We start from the raw sequence: 13,926 nt of genomic DNA, 5'->3' as shown, positions 1-13,926 counted from the left end.
TTTGCCTATACTAGTCCCACATGTTTCTGTTGTGATTGCAGGCGATGCGCACCAGAAACAGTCTCTGAAGGCAGCATTAGACCACCGACTTGACTACTCAGAACGGCGGCACGTCCTCGGCCCACGACAAAGCACCGCGAAAGTTTTGTTGATGTTGCTTAGCGAGCCACGAGACTTAAAGAAACTTTGTAACCTGTGTAATATATGTGCGTGTGTTGTGTGGTGTGCTCTAGGTGTGTTGTTATGTCTTGATCGTTGCATCAGTCATAATCGTCACCCAGCGCTTGGAGTAGCAAATCATACGCGCTGCCAGCATTAAGATCTCCAGCATGCCATGTAAGCATTTCTCCCCATCTCTCTCTCTCTCTCTGTGTGTATATATGCTGGTTTCATATTACTTGACATTAGTGCGACCTTAAGGCGTGCAGGAACTTATTCATATTCAGCCAGAAATAGTAGGAGTAGGAGGTTCAAGTAAACGAGTATTTCAAATATGGGCCGTATGCTTGCCGTGTCAGGATGACGTTTATTAACGCGTCAAACGCCATATCCACCCCCTTATTAATCGAACTGGTGCGTCGAGTCTGCCCCGTACCTTAATTTACTCGCTGGCCTGCCTCATCATTGCTTAAAGTGCAACGTCACGGCCACGCAGGTTTCTGAGAAAGCTGGGGACCAAAGGCGATCGCACCATCTGTGATGCGTCCATGGAAGCGAACCATATGGCTTCACTTTCACTTTCGAATCTATTGTAAAAGCTAGTTTTTTTTTTTTTTTAAGACTCGACCAATATCGGGAAGGAGGGAGGGAAGAGGCAGCCACCTCCGCCACCCTGATATCACCAGCACCCTTATATTAATGATTGATTGATTTGTTGGGTTTAACGTCCCAAAACCACCATTTGATTATGAGAGACGCCGTAGTAGAGGGCTCCGGAAATTTTGACCACCTGGGGTTCTTTAACGTGCACCCAAATCTGAGTACACGGGCCTACAACATTTCCACCTCCATCGGAAATGCAGCCGCCGCAGCCGGAAATCGAACCCGCGACCTGTGGGTCAGCAGCCGAGTACCTTAGCCGCTAGACCACCGCGGCGGGGCACCCTTATATTAAGCTAGCCCGTCTCGTCACTGTATGCAATTCAAAGAAACAAGCAGAGTCAGATTGCGAAGATGCGAGCGAGATCGTCGCCGCGGGGATCCGAAAGTTGGGCAATGAGTCTACTAGCCGTACGTTGCTTCTCCGCTCCAATGACCGCGTCGTGACTCCAGCGACATGTTCTCGCCGAAGCGTTAAGTTTGCGCTCTAGCCGCAGGGGGGCGCCACGTACAGGTCCTCGCGCGGGCTGTAACGCCAACGCTCACGCTCCCTGTCGTCGTTTGTCGCTGTACACTTGCGAAAAAGCCGGAAGGTGCTAGTCCCAGGGAAAAAAGGAAAAAAGAATGTGAAGTACATAGTGCGGCGGCTTGTGTGTTGCAACGCGCACGTGAGAACGATGATACGGTGAAGGTGCTCTTCTCGTTCTCGACGGCGCTTGCGCAACTGCGCACAGGCGAACGTTTGACTGTGCGTTGAGCTGAAGAAAATGTACATGAACTTCTGATGGCAGGTACAGTCAGAAGAGAAACGGGAGTGGAACGCCCTGCTTGTAGTAGTTTTATTACTGTCACTATTATTCATCGTCACCGCAAGCATGCTCGCATTTCTCCGTAAGAAAAAAGTGTGAGTGAAAAAACGCTGCATAGAAGCGCTCCCCAACATTCGTCGAGTCCAAAAGAGAGTCTGGTTCGTAATGGATTAAAACGCGAAAGTGATGCGATGGCGTGCTTTTTTTCCAATGACCTGCCCTTGGTTCTTGGCTTTTCGGGAATGAGAGCTGCAAGGGACCGTTACTTCAAATGCAATATCAGGGGCCTTGGACAGACATAGTCATCAAACATATTTCTCATCATTTAAAGCCCACTCTTTCAATCATGGCGGAACAGGCCCGTCAGAGTCGAACTACCAACAAGACCTCCACTCCCCTCCCCGTCCCCCCCTACCCGTACGTATGCCTCAGATCATCATTATCGTCATCGTAATCGAGAATAATCATGCTTGCCACCAGTGTGCAGATGTTTCACCTCCCAACAAGTATCAGTGATTCGGATGCGGCTCACATAAAACTTTCCTTCTCTTGCTTTTTATAGGCGTAATAGCTTCGATACCGCAGTCTGTCTTTCATGTTACAGCCGGAACGGAACGTAGGCTGAATTTTCTTCAGGGGGGAAGCACTTGCTTGATTTTGGTGGGGGCACCTCTTTGAAATGGTCACTTTCTATTCTATATATGCCATGACGAAAAAAAAAAATAGGGGTGGACGGGTAGGGGGGGGGGGGGGGCGGGCCTGTTGTGCCTCTTTTTGCCTAAGCCACTGTGCTACTGTCACAATAATAATGAACGTGTACTCTTAAATCGAGCGTTCCTGATCGCCGATTGCAAACAGGATGATGTCTCCGGGATTACGTTCACGATACCGTGCATACAACTTGGAATGACTAGACAGTTCGTATACGCATCCCTGGCTTTCCGTTAAGCTGGGTCGTCTTTGTGTGTACCCAAGCGCACTGGAAGTCGACCGTTCTTTTGTTTTATATAGCCGCGCCACTTGCTGCGCACAATTAAAACTACCACCATGGGCATTCGTCTGTGCGGCGTCGGCGGTGAAATGACCCCCCATAAAACACCCTTACCGTTGCCTCTAGCCACACACAAACACACACGCCTTCCGCCTAATCGAAGTAGAGGAGGTCGTCCGCTTCGCCATTCGTCGCACCATTTCCACACGGCACCGCCTCCGTGTCACTGTTCGAAGTCACACGCGACATGGAACGAGCCCAGAGCAATCCCTGCAACCTGAGGTAGAAGCGAGTCGCATGTAGTTCGAGTTGCGTGCAATGGTAGTGCCTGTATAACTTGCAGTTTGATGAATAAGAGAACTAACTCTCCACCGCGGTGGTGTGTCGGTGCTCAGATGCCGGCCTGAAGGTCGCGGGTTCGATGCCAGCGGCGACGGCGGTCACATTTAGATGGAGGCAAAACGGTAAATGCCCGTGTATATACCGTGCGATATCCGCCAACGTAACAGGACACCAGGTGGTCGCAATTTCCGGAGCCCTCCACTACGCGGCGTTCCTCTTACTCACAACGTGGTTTTGGGACGTGAAACTGCAAGCATTATTGTTGATACATGAATAAAGAACTGGCGCGAACAAGTTATACATGTACTACACGGCTGATCGAACGGACTTAATAGCGACATGCACTTGTTCCGGTGGCCTATGGAATTGGACATATCGTCGAGCGCACTTATTTACTTTTACACCTCACCTACAAAAGCTGTTACTACCTCTCGGCGCCGCTATGTTTGCCAGAATTCTTCGTTATTTTAGATTATTCCGATAAAATCGCGCGCATGACAAGAGCAGTCGTATTCATACTATCGAAGTAACGCGAGCATCTATGATAATGTTGGAATTTTCGAGTAAGTGTGTGTATGTGTATGAAAGACGAGGTGTTACGCCGACGGTCAGACTATTGACGGCGGACAAATGTAATATCAGCGTGCAACGTACATTGCTTCTTCTTTATGTAACTTTCATATATGTAACTTATGCAACTTAACATTTATTTACCAAGGGCCCAGGATACTATATATATATTAGCCTGGGCGCATGTTAGCTCAATAAAGAAATTCTTCACCGACGGTATACCACGTGGAAGTACAACTATTACAAGGGATTCTATTACACAACACAAATTTCAAAGGTTCTATTACTATATGTTTTTTTAGTTGCAACAAAAGGGATCGCGCCAGCGTTGTTGATTAGTGCTTCGTTCACTGATCACGCAAACTACAACAGTTTGTCAGTTAAGGTTTGCACAAGATGCGTGATTTAATGACGACCGACATACATTTTTTTTTTCAGGATGTCCTGGACATGTGTCGACTCGGAGTGTCTCAAACGTTTGTAGTGTCTTGTTGCGGCGTTCGAAAATTTATATCGCCTTTGTGCGATAAATATTGCAGTGCCATATAACCAAGCGCGCCACCCAAACACTTTGTGTACAAAGGGCGATTAAAGTCGAGCGCACTTCTTAAAATACAGAAGCTTTTCGGATCTCCCTGCCTAGTCAGACGGCTTGTTGAAAACCACATGACACCGTTCACCAACTGCCACGTTGTGCGAAGAAGTGTCGGTTCGGCTCTATCTTTCTCTTCTGGCCTGGGCAGAAATATAAATGCCTGCAGGTGCATCTGCACAATGCAACGGTTCACGCTTGCAAAGGAAGATATCGAGAACATCGTGTCATGTCCATACACTTTTTGAGAACGCTGAGCGAAGCGAAATGGCCCTCGAGGGATTGTAAGCAAATGTACATTTCGCTTTCACGCGCGCACACATGGTCCAGCGATGCGCATCACCTCGAATCTGGCACAAAAGAATGATGACACCTGTTCTGCTTTTCTTTCGCCCACGTTTCTCATAAGAATCATCACCTGTGCAGAATCAAGCGCCATCAAAGAACGTCTAGAGTCGCCGTGCCTTTCACCACCATGACGGCAGGTCTTCATCCATTATCCATGCGAGCAAACGGGGTTAAACTGCTACCAGCAGCACACGACGACGTACAAGTTCAAGCGCACATTCCTACACAAAGCAGGCTTTTTTTTTCGACAAACTTGCGCCGAAACGTCAGCTCAAAGCGCGAATTCCGTTTGAGCCACGAGAATTGATAGCCATGCAATGGCTACCTCATACGTAAAGCTCTGCGCGCCCTGCTGTAAAGCCCTCTGATATCCGAACAAAGCGTAACGTTGCCGATGTCTTGTGTGCACAAGCATTTCAAGCCGCACGCGATAATTTTTTTAGCGTACCCAAGTGCTTGCCAGCAAGCGTGAGCAAGGGTTTACCGGCGCATGGAAGTGTGAAGCTTTCGATTGTCCACAAACTTTCCACATCTGACCTGGTACCGGAGCCACGGACGCGTCAGCGCCAGTAGTAACGGCGCAAGGGTGAAGAAGTCCAGCATATAACTGTGACTGCGCTTACTGTTATAGTTCACGCCCCGCCACGGTGGGCTCGTGGCTAAGGTATAATCGGCTGCTGACACGCAGGTCGCGGGATCGAATCCCGGCTGCAGCGGCTGCATTTTCGATGGAGGCTCAAATGCTGTATATAGGCCCGTGTGCTCAAATTTGGGTGCGCGTTAAAGAACCGCCGGTAGTCGAAATTTCTGGAGCCCTCCACTACGGCATCTCTCATAATCATACGGTGGTTTTGGGACGTTAAACCCCACACATCAATCAACCCTTATATTTCACCACCGGGTGTATATTATCGATACCGGGTGTACATTATCGATTGAATTGGTTTTCATATTCTTTCTTTTGTTTTTTTTTTTTTTTGAACTAGAGGACACATAACACATAAACGAGTCCGACCAAGTCAGAGAAGGCGTGATAGGGTGTCACTAATGCCATCCCATAACCAAGTACGAGGCAAGATCCTTCGCATGTATACGCACCTGAATACTTTGCACAATGGACTTCCCGGCAGTGTTTTAGTGTGCACGCAGCTATATAGGCGTTTCTCGGTTCACGAAAACGTTTAACGACATGCTCTCGTGTAAATCTATACGGGCGCATCCAAGTGTTTGCGAGCGTACGCAAATGTCAGTCGGTGTACGCAAAACGCACGCCTGTCTGCATAGACGCGTTCGTGGTCTTTGCTATTGCACTCGAGTGCAATGCAGCGTGCGCGCTCACGATTGCGCTGCGAATTGCAATTCCGCATTCTGCTGTGTAGTCGCTCATCTGCATGTCGTAGAAGACGAGAAAAACACGCACTCTGAAACACCTCCCTCCCCCCCCCCTCCTTTTCCCCCTGACTGAGCATGCAGGACTCTCGTAATCATTCAATCGATCAAACAGACAGAAAGGCTTGTCAAAGCGTGAAAATTCGCCCTGTGATGGCCGAATTACTTCAACCTGATTGATCGGCCGCGTCTCGTGGCTATATATGTTGTGTAAGCGGCAAGCGCTGCCTGGACGCTTTTCGCCCAACGCCAAGTCACGACGACTGCATGGCGTGTGGCGAGCGGCGCTATGCGCATTTCTTCGCGCGATGCGTTTGCGCTTCGTGTCTTTGGCGCGCACATCCGACTCCTGCAAGCAATCTCGCATCCTCGTTCGGCTTATAACTGCCGGAATTACGCGGCCTCGTTAAAAAAAACGCTCCACCCCATGCCCGTCTAGCGCGCTGGTATTCGCCGAGCCCTCTCGAGGGCGTTCTTTTTGTTTTGTTTTTTTAATCACCAGGGTTTCCGAACGCGCTCATCGCGTCTCTCCTATTGTCGGTGCTTCTTCTCGCACTGTTTTAGAAGCGGCTGCGGACACGCTCGATAATAGAAGAAAAAGTCGCGCGCTTTGTTCTCCACCGTTAAAGGATCAATCAGTCTTCGACGCGCTCCGTTCGCAATCGATCACTGCGCGTCGCGGGGTTATGATGTGATCGAAGGCGCACTAATGTAAGAACTCGCGCAGGAACTTCTTGAGCGCGTTCAAGAATAGTGGCTCGGAATTCTTGAACACGCTTGGCGTCTTGATCCCGATCAAACGCTGACGTGTGTACGTTTGGCTCCGGCTACTTACCGTGTTATGACCACCTCTTCAGGTCCTTGGACCCTGGATCACACATCACACCAACTGTAAGTGGACCTGGCACCCATTCGACACCTTGTTGGGATGTGATAATGCTCCTTGAGAACAGTGCTGACTGTTTATTGTTCAGCTCGACCGCTTCCGCGCTAGGCCTAACCGCCGGCCTAGTATGAGTGGAGGCGCCCAGCGCGACGCGGCCAGCGTCGCAGCGGGCGTCGCTGCTGGAGGCGACGCCGCTCGCTCATGGCGTGCTCTACATGCTGACCTTCGTCCCACTGGTTCATCGGCTGACACCTGCGCAGCGGATCTGAAGAAACCATCTTCATGGGAGCCTAAACCTCCACCACTGCCCGATGCGGACTACAAGGTGATTCTTCGGATACGCGGGGGTCTCGACTGTACCAAGTTGCACCCCTGTGTCTTACGACAACTCGTTCTCAAAGCAGTTGGACTTCCCATCAGCAGCCCTGATCAAATCAGGGTCAATCCCACCAGTCACACAGTGCTCGTGAGTACGTCAAGCATGGACCGAGCAGATTTATACCACAACATCCGGACCTTAAAGTTCAACGGAGTCCCCTACGAAGTCGTCACCCACGTTGCCGACCCTGTAGATTCTTGTCGTGGAAGGTTTCATCTCCCTCTGGATTACGCTGACGAGGAAATCCTTCCAACCCTCCAAAGATGTAATCCAGCCATGACCATTGGGGCCGCTCGCCGACTGAGCACCACCGAAACCATCTTGGTTGTTTTCCGTGGCACGCACGTCCCTTTTTACATCAACTACGAAGGCTGCACGCTTCGCTGCCGCCCATTCCGACTGAAGGTGGAAGCCTGCACCCGTTGCCGAAAAATTGGACATCGCCAGGATGTCTGCCCCTCTACTCCCGATGCAATCTGTCACAAGTGCGGACTGAAGGATTCCTCAATGGACCATGAATGTGAACCCGTCTGTGTCGTGTGTGGTGGAGCTCACATCACCGGTTCCCCATTGTGCAAACAGCGTTACAAGACTAAGACACCTAAATACCAGACACCTAAGCCCTCAGAAGTTCCATCATCCCGGACACCGAGCCTTAATCGCTCGCAAGAGCGTGGCCCACAGCGGGGTCGCAGCAAGAGCAAGAGGCGGGGCCCAAACTCGACTCCCAAAGAACTTGACTTCCCGACCCAGTCAACGAACCCCCATTCCACCAGTCATCTGCCAAACCCATTAAAGGTAAGCTGGGCACAGGCAGCTTCCTCTAACTGCTCCTTATCTCAAAACGTTAGCCTAGAAAAAGTTCTAGCTGAAAACGCTAGCCTCAAGGCAGAAATTCAAAAGTTAAAGCTCGAGCTACAATCCCGAATGCCCCTTAGCAATCTTTCGCAGCATTCCGAACCACGATCTTTCATTCCTGCTCAATCGCCCCCTGCTGTTGAACCCACGATACCTCTTCCTCCTACTGACATGGACACTACAATGCCTCGAGACACCTCCCAGCTGCCACCCTCAAATAAGCGCAAAACCCCTGCCACACCACGCGAAGAAGAATCTCTCAGCGACACAGTTCTAACTCTTAACGATAGGATAAACGCCCTCGAAAATAAAACACAGAAGAAATTCGCCGTCATTGAAAGTAAGATTTCTCACATAGAGAGCAGATTCACAGCTCAGGAGACGGGCCAAGCTGCCATAAATGACAAACTTGACAAGTTTCTAGATTTTGTACAAACTCAAATGCAGCAGACCACTGCATGGATTGCGGCCGTCACGGCCAATAATCCAAATATAGCCGTACCCGCCTTCTCTCCTACACCCCCTCCCGACAATGGCTGCAAACCCTAATCGCTCGAACTTTGTAGTATGGCAATGGAACTGCAGGGGGTTCCGCAAAAAGAAAGCGACTCTTCAACAATATTTGGCCTCCTGCCCCAAACCCCCTGCAGTCATTGCCCTACAAGAGACCCACGGAAACATAACTTTTCCCGGTTACAGTGTACACCAAACTAAATCTCTAAATTCTCCCGATACTGCAATATTAACGCAAAAACATTTGACGGTAACTCACTCTAATTTCGACGGCGTCGATGTGGAGCACAACTTTTTGGAGGTCCTTCCTTGTAAAACTCAAGAATCGCCTTTATACGTATTAAACGTCTATAGTAGGCCACAGGCGAAACACCATCGCTTCAATACTCTCTTTGCCCGAGCCATTGCGGCCGCGAAACATCACCCTCTCCTAATACTTGGTGATTTTAATGCACCAAATCAAGTATGGGGCCACTCTGTTTCTACACCCAAGGGTAGGGCTTTGTGGGTTCACATACAGGATCACCGCCTCACCCTCCACAACAATATAGACATGCCCACTAGATTAGGTAATAGTGTAGCTAAAGATACATCTCCCGATCTTACACTCAGCCATCGCGTTCACTTTGTCACATGGACCAACCTGAACATTAACTTCGGTAGTGACCACTACATTATTCAAACTACCATACACTTCCGACACAAACCTTTAGCTCCCAAGCGCCTGAGCCTTATTAACTGGAACAAGTTTCGCGAGGCCCGTCACTGCTCGGCGCCTACTGAGATAGATGATATCTCGGAATGGGTACAGCAATTGCACACTGACACAAAAACGCATACCACCATGTTACCACCTGATACGCCTTTTACAATAGTTGACACCCGACTTCTTCACATGTGGGAAGCTAAGCAATCTCTCCTCAAACGCTGGAAGAAGAGGCGACATAATCGCCGACTGAGACTGAGAATTGCGAGACTCGATTTGCAAATTCAGGACTATGCCATACAGCTTGCTTGTCAACAATGGACCCAGAAATGCGAAAGCATGCATGGCCACCTAGACAGCAAGATGACATGGCAGCTCCTGCGGCATTTATTAGACCCTACCATATCACGTACCGCAAATAATCATCACATTAACAAACTACTTCACTCGCACAAAGGTAACTTAAACACTCTTTTTAATGATCTTCGCGACAAACACCTACCCAGCGCGTATCGATACGATGCACCTGACTATATCGGACAACCAAATGATGATCTCAGTAGCCCCATAACGGAGGCTGAGGTTAGACACGCGCTTGCGAACCTTCGCACCTCATCTGCACCAGGCCCTGACCTCGTCAATAATAAACTTCTCCGCAACTTAGATGAAAACTCAATTATAGCCCTCACTAAATTTTTTAACCACTGCTTCGACACTTCTACCTTGCCGGCTGCGTGGAAGGACGCCAGAGTTATTTTCATACCAAAACCTGGTAAGCCCATAAACACAGCCAACCTACGTCCGATTTCCCTCACTTCATGCATCGGAAAAACACTTGAACATGTAATCCTCAACCGCCTTAGCAAATTTATAGAAGAACACAACTTATACCCTCACGAAATGATAGGCTTCCGTAAATCCCTTTCCAGTCAAGATGTCATGCTTCGACTGAAGCATGACATCATTATCCCTAACTCTAGCCTCGATACTCAAGCAATTCTCAGTCTCGATCTCCATGGGGCTTTTAACAACGTCAGCCACACTGCCATATTGAGTGAACTGAGCGCTATAGGCGTTGGTAAAAAGATTCATGATTACATATCTGCGTTCCTTTCGAACCGTACGGCAACTATTTACATTGGGTCTGAACACTCTTGTTCTTACTCCTTGGGGAGTTTCGGCACACCTCAAGGATCAGTGTTATCACCTTTCCTTTTTAACATCGCGATGATGCCGCTGGCTCGAACGCTGAGATCCATATCAGATCTCAAATTTTCACTTTATGCAGATGATATTACCCTCTGGATGACAGGCGGCTCCGATGGTCACATTCAGGAAACTCTGCAGACTGCTGCTGACAGGGTGGTGGTTTGTGCGGGTAACATGAATCTGACCTGTTCACCCACTAAATCTGAACTGCTCCTCCTTCCTGCCCATCGGGGCTCTGAAAAGCACATCTCTGATATACAAATAACACTGAACAATACACCCGTGCCTAAAGTTGACAGACTCAGGGTGCTTGGACTACACATACAACGAAATCGACTAAACACACACACCATTAAAGCACTTCAAACAACTGTGGACCACACTCTACGCCTTATAGGCAGGATATCTAATAAGCATGGCGGGCTACGAGAGGCAGAGCTCCTCCGCCTCATCCAAGCCTTCGTCCTCAATAAAGTGACTTATTCTCTCCCTTATCTGTTCCTTCTGAGAAGAGAACAAAATAACGTAGACACTTTGTTACGTAAAATCTACAAATTCGCTCTCGGAGTCCCCATTCGAACGTCCACCGCACGGCTCATGGAGACAGGCACATTGAACACCTTAACTGAACTTATTGAAGCACACTTAACTTCACAATATGCTCGTCTTTCCAACACACAGACCGGAAGATACATACTCGATACCCTCAGTATCAGGCCAACTCCAACCACTAACGCCAAACACACTATTCCGCGTGAAATACACAAGAATCTACTCATTCCGCCGCTCCCTAAAAACATGCACCCTGTGCACCACGAGCAACGTCGACGACAGCGTGCAAAAACTCTCGAAAAACGATTTTCTACTTCTAAAGAAGTGCTCTACGTTGACGCTGCCGAATACAGTACTCGTCCTTTTTTCGCCCTCTCAGTTGTGAATTCGCTAGGTCAGATATCTGCTGCTGCTTCTATTTCTGCTTCCTCTTCTGAGGAGGCGGAAGAAGCAGCCATAGCTCTGGCCCTTACAGTTCCAAATTATTCACTTATTATTAGTGATTCAAAAACTGCCATCTACAATTTTGGAGCGGGTAGGGTGTCCAAAACAGCCCTCTCCCTCCTTTTGGCCCATCCCCCGCAACAAGACACGGCTTTAATATGGACTCCCGCGCACGCGGGCCTTGCCGGTAACGAGGCGGCTCACGCCAGCGCCCGAGGATTTACGTTCCGGGCGCAGGCGCTGGAAGAGCCAGGCCCCGTTTCGACAACGGCACCGTTTGCTGCGCGGGATCGCCTTTTAACATTTCACGACATCTGTAGTCACTACCGCCTTGGTCGTTTATCCTTACCGCCGCTAACGTCGAAATCCATACGAAGGCGCGAAGTACTGTGGCGACAGCTGCAGACTCACACCTTTCCTTCTCCTTACATTCTTCACCTCATGTACCCTTCTCTTTACCCGTCCTCCTCCTGTAAATATTGCCCCGCACAGAAAGCAAATCTTAATCATATCATGTGGGGGTGCCCTAAGCACCCCCCTCCACCGTCCCTTCGAAAACTAATTAGTAATGAGGAGCAGTGGGAGGCTGCCATGCGCAGCTTGAAACCCGACGTCCAGGAGGCCATCCTGGGTTGGGCAGAGAGGGTTGCGGAGGACTATCGAGCGTAGCAATCTCTCCTCATCTCTCTTCCATTGCACCTTTCCTTTACAAAGGAAAAATAAAGTTTATACCTACCTACCTTGAACACGCTTGAGCGTGTTCAAGAATGCGTGGCTCGGAATCGGTCGTCACCGAATGCGGTATACGCGGCAACCAAATAAGCACAGCGAGTGGCTTTTTTGAACTTGTTCTGGGGTGTTCTGGCGTCGAATTTGCGGAGCCTTTATGTCGCAAGCGCGCGTTCCTATTGGCCACCGGGCTTAACCAGTTTTACGCAACTTTCTATATAACGAAAGCCGAAATGAATTAGCGGTTCGCGGGAAGATTGAACCTTGCAGCGATGAAAAATCCTTCGAGTCCAGGGTCTCATTGGAGCGAGCGTATACTTGTCTTGTGGTCATATTATATGCGTTCGCTGTGCATGGTACATAAATTACAGCAAACTTTAAAATTCAACGAACATTATCTTGTCTTCCTGAGAATTAAATTTGATCGGTTATGTGTACAAGGGTTATAAATGACTTCAATAGCATTAGACTTTTACGAACTTTGTAGGTTGAAGCCCTGAAAGAGGCGCGATTGTCGAAACGTTTACTCCGGTTAGATTCCGTATTCCGAGGAATTTTCCATCGATGGTGCCATGTAAGGCGTTTCTAGTTAACATGGGCCCATACACGTTTATGCGTTAGAAGAGAATTCAAATGCATGACTTTGATTCTGCGGAAACGGCCGGGAGGCTTTAAACAGTTTTCACCACATTTTTTCACGTACGCGTATTTTGTGCTGTATTATTGGTGAATCGGTGCCACTGCCTACTTACCACGTATACCTATTAAAGTGGGATTCGCTTTTATGCGCCGGCGCTGCGACACTCTGTGACTAACGTACGAGTTCAAAGATGCAACATGACGGGCACTTCAGCATATATACTGATGCGGTCATTGATAAGCCTCTAATGGGGAAAATAGCTATAGACGGCCGCTTCTAAAATAGCCACATAGAGCTTGACATGGTACCACGCCAAGATATGCGTTCACAAATGCACTAATCTATACATGAAGCCACGTGGGGCAACATTAAGACTTTATAAGCATATCTACATGCTAAGAGTACAAAGAACAGAGCAGCGATTAAAAAGCAATGAATAAAAGGGTAATCAATCGTTAATTTTTTTATTGAAGTCTCATTTTGCCTGATCGCGGTACATGAGACAGATATTAGAGCTATAGGATTGTGATTCGGCAAACACAGTCTTAACTGCTTATAGAGATCCGACCTCGGAGATTTTGTATTGAAGTAAGTATCAGTGGAAAGGGGTATACCCAAAGCCAGGCAATGATGACAACGACTTTTCATTAAAAATGTTTATGTCAATAAAGAAAAAATCAGCATGCCGGGCACATTTATGACCATACGTAGATATTAAAATTTTTCGCTGGTCGAATTGATTGCTCAGGCGAAAATCCTTTTGGGGCAATTGCGATCCCTCGTCTCCCGGTGTCTCGCTTTTTTACGGCTTTGGTTCTAAATGGAAAGAAGTTGTTGCCTGCATGCGTAAGTCGCGTAAGCGACAATTTGTGTTCCGGTGTGTGCTGAGTCATTTTTTTTTTCGTTTACTGCTTCATCAATTTTTCGTCTCCCATTTTCCTTAACACGTCATCAACGCGTAGCCTCGCAAATATAATAAGTTATACTGATGCCATCGTTTCGAGCGCCTCACTTCCCCCCCCCCCCCCCAAGGAGAGACACAAACGAAATTATATAGCCACGAAGCTACAGACGCCTTTATGACGCCCAATTAGCGGAAGGACAAGAATTATCCGATCAGTAAGAGAACCGCGCGTTGGACTTTCAAACG

The 13,926-nt window shown here is 48.5% G+C and overlaps 2 protein-coding genes across 2 annotated transcripts in view; one reads left to right on the top strand and one right to left on the bottom strand.

Moving 5' to 3' along the window:
* The window catches only part of LOC119181823 (uncharacterized), a 203,850-nt gene that overhangs the window by 185,196 nt on the left and 4,728 nt on the right, over positions 1-13,926 (bottom strand). The gene's annotated exons all lie outside the window — the stretch shown is intronic.
* On the top strand, positions 6,657-12,146 carry LOC142774611 (uncharacterized). The gene is made up of 2 exons (XM_075875190.1): positions 6,657-6,751; positions 6,835-12,146. Exon 2 carries the CDS (start codon positions 6,874-6,876, stop codon positions 8,530-8,532), a length of 1,659 nt encoding a protein of 552 aa, XP_075731305.1. The 5' UTR covers positions 6,657-6,751; positions 6,835-6,873; the 3' UTR covers positions 8,533-12,146.

This window comes from Rhipicephalus microplus, chromosome 10 (assembly GCF_043290135.1).
Source record: "Rhipicephalus microplus isolate Deutch F79 chromosome 10, USDA_Rmic, whole genome shotgun sequence".
In the NCBI taxonomy this organism is placed as follows: domain Eukaryota; kingdom Metazoa; phylum Arthropoda; class Arachnida; order Ixodida; family Ixodidae; genus Rhipicephalus; species Rhipicephalus microplus.
The sequence above is the reverse complement of the archived record's forward strand: the minus strand, read 5'-3'. Positions and strand labels throughout refer to the sequence as shown.

Bases quoted from the DNA above. Each gene is read 5' to 3' on its own strand.
- LOC142774611 (XM_075875190.1), top strand. From the start codon at position 6,874: ATGAGTGGAGGCGCCCAGCGCGACGCGGCCAGCGTCGCAGCGGGCGTC.